The sequence below is a fragment of the Zingiber officinale genome, chromosome 5B, assembly GCF_018446385.1.
Source record: "Zingiber officinale cultivar Zhangliang chromosome 5B, Zo_v1.1, whole genome shotgun sequence".
In the NCBI taxonomy this organism is placed as follows: Eukaryota; Viridiplantae; Streptophyta; class Magnoliopsida; order Zingiberales; family Zingiberaceae; genus Zingiber; species Zingiber officinale.
The window spans coordinates 73,222,920-73,233,027 of NC_055995.1; the positions used below are offsets into that span (position 1 = coordinate 73,222,920).

Sequence of the window (10,108 nt, forward strand, 5' to 3'; positions counted from 1 at the left end):
AATCAAATTAATAATATTATTATTAATTTTATTACTAATCAAATTTATCAATTCAAGACGTTATTTTCTATTTATTTTTAGTCAAAACAAGAGAAAAGTATAAAAAGTTGAAAAAATTTTTATGGATAAGTATGCTATTTATTATTTTATTGATAAAATAAATTTAATAAGATATTTTAGGTTTTATTTGAAAATAATCATCGTACGAGACCAGACCATGACCATCGAGATGAGATCCTCTGGTCTGCAAAAGTTGAACCAGTCCTTAGAGCCTTTGCATTGGTGGGGGGCAAGCCTTTACATTGGTGGAGGGCAATGACCCTCACCTGTTAATAGGTGGAGGTTATTGTCTCCCACCAATCCCTTTTTCTTGGTCCAGGAGCGAATCAGGAAAAGAGGTCCAAAGAATTTCATCCCATGCCCGTTTACTATTTTCTAAGATTGAATACACTCTTTTAAATCCACAAGTTTCTATGAAATTTTAAAAATGTCTGTAAAAGTTTTAAAAAAATCTATAGAACTCTATGAAATTCTTTTCACAATTATATGAGATTCTATAAAAGTTAATAAAAAACTATTAACTCCATAAAAATCTATCATTAAAAAAAATTAATAAAAGTCATTCAATCAAGAGATTGAACCTACCCCGTTAATTTGTCTTAGTTTTTGGGGAGCAAAACCAACAACTACAATATGATTGAGTTCAGATCAACACAACCTTCATGCAGTGAAAATTCAAAAGCAGTCATCAACTCATACAAAGGATAATGATATAACTGAGAAATTATTTAACACCTAAGAAATTATCCTTTTTTCTTTTTTTTTTCTCAAAGCATGACTGAAATTTTAGCAACAGATCAAGTTCATCCATCATCTAAAAGCTACACAAAGGAATTCCACACTATTACCACACATTAACAGATAGAGATTGAATATATTCAGCCTAAATGAAAGAAAACATTAAGAACATCACTTTAAGCATGGAAACTAATCGTGCGATAAAGAAGTACCAAAAAAACTTCAGCACAGGTCAAGTTCATCCAACATCTCAAGGTCATAGAGATTGAACTCATCCTAACCGAAAGAGAATATCAAGAATATCACAGTATTGTTAAGCATGGAAACGATCATCTCATACAAAGAAGCACCACATTTTCTTCAAACATATGTACTCTGAATACTCAATACCTAATAAATTTCCCCTTTTTTTTTTCTCAAAGCACAGCAGATCACACAAGTTAACAGCCGACGACAATAATAACAACAACAATCAAACTTTTATCCCACTAATGTGCCTATAAGATGAGAGGAACAAGTCATTAGAACCAAATAGTAGATTGTATATATTCATCCTAACTGTGAGAAAACATCAAGAACACAACATTGTATTGTTAAGAATGGAAACCAATATCTCATATAAAGTGCTAAATATTTTCTGGTAGATATTTACTCACAATAATCAACATGCAAGAAATTTCCTATTTTTCAGCTGAGAAACTTCAACAACGGGGCCATGTTCATCCAAGAAGATTTTTGTGTTTTTTTTTTTTGCTTTAAGAGATCACGACAATTGAGAAACTTTAGCAACAGGTCACGTTCATCCAACATTTAGAAGCCACAAGATATATCAACAGTGATGGTGATGGGGGTGATGGTGGTCGCGCTCCAAGCCAAGGCACCGTAAGATGGGGTAACATGACACGAAGATGCAGCTTCCAATTCCTCTAAGTACGGAACTCACAAGCAAGCATGGGCAGCAGCAGCAGAACAAGAAGGGATTCTCATATGGGTTGATTCCGTCATGGTGGTGGTGGTGGTGATGGTGACCCATTTGCCTGAAAAATTAGGGCTTTAGCAGAAACCCCCAAAACCAATGTCGAACAGGAGACACAATAAAAACCCAAAACAGATCACAGACGAACATAGATGTATTAGAGAAAAAGGTACTTTTTCATTTAGATCTCCGAGAAAGCACGCCTTAAAGCGATCGTTTGCTATAAAAAAAAAACCCTAAAGTCCAATTATTTACTGCGAGAAGAAAACATTCCTATCCAAATCACAATCAAAAGCCGATACGCAGATCGAAATCATAGTTTTACTAGCAGAAGATGATTATAGAAAAAGGGATCATCTATATACCTCGAGGGAATCGAACTCTTTTTCCGATGATTCAAAGAGATGCTGCAGTCGATCCAGAAATGATCTCCAAATCCCACAAGATTGCAGCTTTATAATCCGATTGGAGCGCACGCGGATTAGGGGCGAAGGAAGGCGAATCGGGAATGGATTCCAATTGAAGCAAACGACTATTGTTCTCGTCGTCGAGTGCCAGCGAAGATTTACGCGTCCTGCGGCAGTTAATGTTGGACCAATCCGTTAATTGTCAATCAACAGGGATGTAAATGAAAACATTGCCATGTATTGTAATCTTCCAGGTTGTTTACTCGAGGGTATGACTCAGACCATATCGGGTCGGGTCGGGTCGGGTCCTGCGGCGGTTTGCGTTCGGTTTAAAATTCCCCTCCCACGTTAAAATCGACAAGGTAGATTATCCGCTAGCTAGGACATTCCCATATCAAACGGAGCCGACCGAATCCGACGGCTGCTAACCGATCCATCATCGAGGCTTCACCGTCCTCTCTTTTTCCTCCGCCCCACTTCCTCCGCACCACCTCCGCCTCCCGTCCCTCTCTCCGAGGGCGAGTGGTCGACCGCCTCCTTTTGAACCCTAGAAACCAGAGAGAGAGAGAGAGAGAGAGAGAGAGAGATCGGATCCAACGTCTCGTCTCCTCCTCCATGGAATTCCACGACTGTTCCACCGACTTTCTCGTCGCCTCCGGCTTCGTTGCTGCGTTCCTCCTCGGCGGCCTCCTCTTTGCCGGGTCCCTTTCCCTCCTCTCGATCCGCCTCCTTCCTCCGTTTTCCCTTTCTCGGATGCGGCGGCGGAGGAAGAAGCCTGTCCGGGTTTACATGGATGGGTGCTTCGACATGATGCATTACGGGCACTGCAACGCGCTTCGGCAAGCTCGGATGCTTGGGGACCAACTCGTGGTTGGGGTCATCAGCGACGAAGAGATCAAGGTTAACAAGGGGCCTCCTGTCACTTCCCTCAGGGATAGGTATATAGATCGAACTATTTTTTTTTTTTGTTTTCTGATGATTAATGTTTTAATATTTCTTGCGTTTCGTGCTGAAAAAATTTCGATAGTGTTCTTCGTTCCTATACTATCATTTTTCATCATAGACGTTCTTTCCATTAGTGGCAATGTGCAACCCCAGCTTGGTTAATGCATTTAATTCGTATGTTTATTTTGTCTTTCCAATTAAATTGAAGCATTTCCCCATCCCTCCACTCATCAGTGTTTTCTGCAATTTGATAATTCTCCCTCTTTGTTTTTTGTTGTCGCATTTTTTTCGTTTGCTGTTTACTTGTAGCATTCAAAATTCCATAGTGGTTTACATGGTCTTCTTAGTTTGTACATTTTAGATATGTTAGCGTGAGATTTCCTTGAATACATGACTTGTTGTTCTGGTTGTTGCTGCGTTCTTATATTTTGTTGGGCTAATGAACTATGCTATATCTTATAAACTATCTGTTGCCGTACTTTGTTGGGCTGATGAATTATGCAATATCATCTACTAGTCTGGTATGAAAATGCCAAAATCCTTGCTTAATTGTCTTTTCAAATATGCATTTCCTTCTTTGTGGATAATTACACTACTTTAGATACTACTGGTTTTTGTTTCTATCATCATAAACTATGTTCCACCCATGTTTCCAGCCTTTCCATTTCAACACGTCCAGTGGAAAGGGTTTAGTTTATCTGTTTCAAATAGAAGCTTAGCTTTTATAGTTTATTATAAGATAGATTTGTTTGTTTCTATCTCACAAGTCAAGAATGTTCAAGGCTGTTTACTTTGGACAAATTCTAGAACTACCATTAATCAGAGATTTGTATATTCTTCTATATGTGATTCTATATATATTCTTTATGGTAGGATGTTAATGGTAGGTGCAGTGAAGTGGGTTGATGAGGTCATTCCAGATGCTCCTTATGCTATCACTGAAGAATTTATGAACAAGCTATTCACTAAATATGACATAGATTATGTTATCCATGGGGATGATCCTTGTGTACTTCCAGATGGCAGGGATGCATATGCCCTGGCCAAAAAGGCTGGTCGCTATAAGCAAATCAAAAGAACTGAAGGAGTGTCAAGCACAGACATTGTTGGTAGTCATTCTGCTCCTGCTTTTAATCATATCTGTATATAGATAACTCTTAATTTTTCTGTCAGCTAGCATAAAAGAATTGGACGAATTTGTTTGTATCTTGGGATGTATCATATTTGGTATTTGCATGGAAGATAGAACTCCTTATTTATTTGGTTTTTCTATTTGGTACCATCTTCACTCTAACCTTCCTAGTTCAAAATTTACTAGACTCTTGATTATCAATTCTTTGATCTAACATTTGCATGTCACAAAATCCTCATAGTCAAATTATAAAATTGCATACTTTCCCTAATTTTCTCAATTCTATTGTTTGCCATAGGATGGTTTATAATGTGGGTGCTCCAGTCTTCTAGTTTTCTTGTATTATCCATTTGACTGACTGGCTACATTTTACTTCCTTTACTTTTTTATAATTGTACTAAACGCATACTGCTTATGTATAGCAACCAGGTCACTTTAGGGGAGTTCTGTCCCTATTTATAAATGATGCTACTGGTTTATAATGTGTTTCAACCTTGTCTGATGAGGGCAGGGTGTGGCTTTTGGCAGGCTTTTAGGATGCTAGGGCAAGGAATGAATTGAGACACACATTGAAGTGGGGAAAGTATGAGCTATGGTTGTAAAATTCCTTAAATGGATTATGTACTCTAAACAACAAAGTGCGTTTTGATGAAATTGGCTTAGTTTTCCATAAAAATTCCATGGTTACTATGTTTGGTGTGGAGCATTTTAAGGATGAATGGTTAATTGGGAAGCTTCTTATCTTGAAATAAAATTCCACTTGTGACAAAATTTGTGAGGTCAATAGTATGGGGTATTGATTAAAGCAGACAATACCTCGACGTGTTGAGTGCTGGATTTGTTACAATATATGCATGATTCACCACTGGCTAACAATATTTGACTTACAGACTTTTTACTAATTATACTTCAAGCATACTATATGTAAAATAACCAAGCCGCATCAAGGACATTAATAAATATGCATTATTGAATCATGAAAAATTCGTCAAAAGGATTACACTTTAATATGATGACATAGTTTTTCTTTAGTCTACATCTTATCATCTTTAGCTAGTTTATATAGTAGCTTACGTTTCTTTTCATACTTTCAAAGCTTGTTTCAATGATCCCATATATAATTAATAGGCCGCATGCTTCTTTGTGTGAGGGAGAGATCACTTGGTGGCAGACATAGTCCTTCTTCTTTGCAAAGGCAGTTCAGCCGTGGGCACAACCAGAAGCTTGATGATTTGGGTTTTAGGACTCCAACTCGGATATCACATTTCTTGCCTACATCTCGTCGAATAGTACAATTTTCAAATGGCAAGGTATTCCCACCATAACTTTCCTAGTTAGACTACATAATTAATCATCTTAAATGCAATCTAAATTTTTCTTTATGAATATTTCCTTTAGAAAATCATTTTCTTGGTTTTGTTTTATTTCAGAAAGCTAAAAGTGGCACCTAAATTTGAAATTTGTTGCAATTTTTGTAATCATTTCATGGCAATCTTGTCCAACAAGAGAACTGCACACTGGTCCATACCTTTTTACCAGTTGTGCAGAAAATTTAACTTCTTTTACTATTGTTTTTTCTTCCTTCACTGGAATTTTGTTATGTCACCATTGAGATCTTCTTTAAACAAGCATTCTATACTAACCTGGCATTTGGCATTCTTATAAAGGGTCCAGGTCCTGATGCTCGCATAGTTTACATAGACGGCGCATTTGATTTGTTCCATGCAGGACATGTGGAGGTACATCACTGCTTTTTTTTTCTCCTCCTTAGGCACATCAACAATGAACATTAGTTGTAAAAACATACCAAAATTTTATTGCAAATGAGCATATATGACAGTTTGCTTTATTCATCCTTGTTTCATTTGGAATTTTGTAATATTCATTCCTCATTCATGACACTTCAAATATAATCACCCCCTTCTTACACGGCCATTCGGAATCGATTGCTAGAATGAGCCTCTTTTTTTCCTCCATACTTTTTAGTCTTACTAGACTTTATTAGTTTATATGTAAAATTGTGCTTTGACTTAGAATTTCTGAAGTTAAGGTATATTGCGTTGTAAACATTTCTTACTATCCCATTTTTTATATATTTGTTTTTTTTGTGGGTGCGCGTCTATAGTTCTTGCCAGCTCGAAATGGCCAAATACTCTTTGAGTCTAACCTTGATTACTGGGTTAGACGAGGTGTATAGCTGAATGAAAACCTGCTGTTAAAGGATATAATAAATCATTGCGAAGGTTCAAAAAGATTTTGCATCAGCAGGGATGGTTGGGAACAGGAAGTGAAATAGACTAACAATATTCTCAATTTTTATGAATGAATTACATATGTTCTTCTAGTGACAAAAGTACATGTGTTCTTCTAGTTATTTGATTAATTGGTCTATGGTATTAGGACGTTTAACTAATAAGAAAGTAGCATAAAAAAATAATTTGTCACTGATAACTATGCAAGTAATATAACATTTATGTCACGATAAATTTATTGATGGGATTGGCGTCCCTCGTAGTTATTGTTTATATGCTAATGCTGCTAAAAGGAGCCATGATAGCTCAACTAGTTTGAACTCCGAACTCTGGAAAAGTGGACCTTATTTCTCTGAGATCTGATGACAAAGTGAACACCAACTGGTAATGAATATAATGCCAAGAAGATGTTGCAGCAGTAGGGATAGTTGGGAACAGGAAAGTGAGTTAGACTCACAATTTTCTCAATTTTATGAATGAATTACAATTTTTTCTAGTTATTTGATTAATTAGTCTAAGTATGCTATTAGGATGTTTAACTAGTAAGCAACTAGCATAAAAAAATAGTCAGTGATACTATGTAATTAATATAACATTTTATGACATGATAAACTTATAGATGGGATGGGAGTCCCTAGTGCTAGTAGTCATTGTTTGTATGCTTAAAGGAGACATGATAGCTCAACTAGTCCGAATTCTGTACTCTGGAATGTGTCAATATACCTTACTAGTATTTAGGTTATGACAATAAAATGACTATCTTTTATGGTATAAATACTCCTTGCGGAACAAAAGTATGCATTTGGGCTACACACTTTACTGCCGTCAAAATCTTCCCTTTAACTGATTGACTTAGGCATTGGAGTTGGACCATTCTGCAGCAATTCCTACTGTCTGTTCCTCTGTGATGGGTGCCAATCCTAGAGAGGTCCATTGCACCACCTAATAGTAGAAACCTTCAGGTACATATCCTATATCCTCCAGAGACAACACTTGAGAAGGATTAGCATGCGTTGCAACACCTGAATGCCCTGAACATTAATGAGTGAAATTCTATTCCTAGGTGATTCACACTCTAGTTCGAGTAGCCTGCTCTACCACATCTTGTGCCTGCAATGTTAACCATTTGACATAGTGTTTAACTTGCACTCTGGATTTTAATATGAAAGCCTGCTACACATATCCTTGGAAAAACAATGTGTTGTAAACAAATTACTATTGTTCCAAAGCTAGACAGCCACCTAGAATATTATGAAGTTTTCTGTCACATGTTTTTTTTCTCCATGATACTATTAGAAATTTTTGGATGGATTCATAGACAATTTTTCTATTTTGAAATAGTGTTTTTGATTTTGTCATGGCCTTTGCTAATGATGACTGGTTTTAATTTTGCTTATAGATACTCCGACTTGCAAGAGAACTTGGAGATTTTCTACTTGTAGGAATTCATACAGATGAAACCATCAGGTTTCTCAAACTACTGAAGCTTCTGTCTTATCTGTTATTTGTCATTTATTAAAATTACAATTCAATATATCTATGATGCTGCTAGATTGTTTATAGATTTTACAAATACTGACTAGTAGTATGTTAAAGTGCTATACAAGGTGCCCATCGTCCAATTATGAATCTTCATGAGAGAAGCTTGAGTGTCTTGGCTTGTCGTTATGTAGATGAAGTGATTATTGGCGCTCCTTGGGAAGTTTCAAAAGATATGGTTAGTTTTTACACTGATGTCAGTTTCTATCCTGCAATCTTTAGTAGAAGAAAACAACTGATTTATGATCACTTTAAAAAACTGTGAAGTGAAATTCCTTTATTAATGAATGTTGGATTCTGGTTGCTTAAAGTTATCAATAATGTGAATGATTTTCATGGTTTTGACACTAATTGGATGTAGCTTGGACTAGCGCCAATCATCAAAACATCCTAATATTGGCTTGATCTATCCAAAATATAAGCGATCTTCTGCTTTGATCCAGAATCTGATTGTAACTCAATGTTTGTTGAGGTCTCTTTTGAGACCAGTCATTGCTACATCTCAAAACTCCGAAGATGATATGAGACTTATGTAAAGGCTGTTTTATGATTCTCAACTGGTTTTCATTACATAACATGACACTTCTTATTGCTTTTAGGCTATTTTATGATTCTCAACTGCTTTTCTTCACCTAAGATAACACTTCTTCTTATTGCCTCTGATGTTAACATGAAAATTTTAATATTTATCTCCAGATTACTACCTTCAACATTTCTTTGGTCGTTCATGGTACAATTGCTGAAAATATGAATTTCCGAAAGGTACTTTACTGATTTTTTATTTTATTTTACGTAGCACCATAATATTGTGACTAACTGACTATTCATACTATCGTCTGCTAAATTTGCAGGAAGAGACGGATCCATATGCCATTCCAATGGCTATGGGAATTTATAAGCAGTTAACAAGTCCTTTAGATATCACAACAAGCACAATTATAAGGAGGATTGTTTCAAATCATGAAGCTTATCAGGTACTTCTGCATTGTTGCTCATGTCAAGCCAAGTTTTGTTTTAATCATATATGCTGCTTATTCCTGCCGTGCTGGAGTGCTAAAATATATAGTTGGCCTTGCCACATTATTCATGAACAAAATTGACCAGTTAGGTGCTACTGTTGTAAATTGAATCTGTAGGTGATTTATTCAATAGGTAGTTCTTATTGCTAACACTTTGCTGATGTCGCCCGCTTTTGATGTTTGTTAGTAAATACTAAGATGATTTACAGCGTATAACTATATCGGACCATCTTTTCATATCGGGTTAACCTTTGATTGCTGGATTGAATATTGTGCATATACAAGGTTCCATGCAATTGCTGGCCACTGGTATATTCCTTGCGCTTGAGAGATTGGTATCAGTATGAAACATTGATGTAGAAACACAATTAGTGGAGACTTGTCTTTTCATGAAGATCTTATTAACTGCATTAAGAAATTAGAAAAATAAAGGGAAAATCTGTTTTTTTTGGTAGACAGTAGAAGATAATACAGCTTAGCCTTAAAAGAATCAGCCCATAGATAGCAACTATTAAATTTTGGTTCAAGTTGCAACTGTTTGGGTCACTAAATCATCTTCTTTGTATCGCGTGTACAGAAACGAAATGAAATGAAGGAAGCCAGTGAAAAGAGTTACTACGATAACAAAACATACATTTCTGGAGACTGACTCCTTGGATTTCAACTACTCACATTTCTAACACCAACAAAGATATGTCGGTTGGTGCGATAAGCCCAGGGTAATTGATCTGAGTTCTCATTCTTTTGTTTTCTTCATTAATGTACAATATGGTTCGATCAACAGGCTGGAAGCTTGATGTTTCGCTCTATAGCATTGTTTTTTTTGTCCATCTTGTTTCCTATTCCAGCTCTATTTGTTTTGTTATTGTTAAACGTTCTCTGGGCCATACAAATTCTTCAATGATGGATGCCCATTTCCTACATGTCTCATCTTAAGTTTTGAGTATTCGTTCATCGATATGTCGAATTCCTATGTATTATTTATTTTTTATGATGACGAGACATTATGATGCATTTGAGGTAAAAGATGCAATGAAGGG

General features: G+C 36.2%; 1 protein-coding gene and 1 long non-coding RNA gene across 2 annotated transcripts; one reads left to right on the top strand and one right to left on the bottom strand.

The window, feature by feature from the left end:
- Positions 1-1,303: 1,303 nt before the first annotated feature.
- On the bottom strand, positions 1,304-2,369 carry LOC121987483. The gene is made up of 2 exons (XR_006113618.1): positions 2,140-2,369; positions 1,304-1,835 (listed from the first exon to the last, which is right to left on the bottom strand). It is a non-coding gene; the product is annotated as an uncharacterized LOC121987483 (long non-coding RNA).
- A 198-nt stretch (positions 2,370-2,567) lies between these two features.
- On the top strand, positions 2,568-9,991 carry LOC121984519 (ethanolamine-phosphate cytidylyltransferase-like). Its single transcript, XM_042537478.1, has 9 exons — positions 2,568-3,119; positions 4,000-4,235; positions 5,387-5,568; positions 5,926-5,997; positions 7,910-7,977; positions 8,107-8,227; positions 8,746-8,811; positions 8,901-9,023; positions 9,646-9,991. Exons 1-9 carry the CDS (start codon positions 2,797-2,799, stop codon positions 9,715-9,717), a joined length of 1,263 nt encoding a protein of 420 aa, XP_042393412.1. The 5' UTR covers positions 2,568-2,796; the 3' UTR covers positions 9,718-9,991.
- Positions 9,992-10,108: the final 117 nt, after the last annotated feature.

Excerpts from the sequence above, each read along its gene's own strand:
- LOC121984519 (XM_042537478.1), top strand. The coding sequence starts at position 2,797 with ATGGAATTCCACGACTGTTCCACCGACTTTCTCGTCGCCTCCGGCTTC. Across the intron at positions 3,120-3,999 it reads GTCACTTCCCTCAGGGATAG|GATGTTAATGGTAGGTGCAG; the intron begins GTATATAGATCG and ends TCTTTATGGTAG. Across the intron at positions 4,236-5,386 it reads GTCAAGCACAGACATTGTTG|GCCGCATGCTTCTTTGTGTG; the intron begins GTAGTCATTCTG and ends TATAATTAATAG.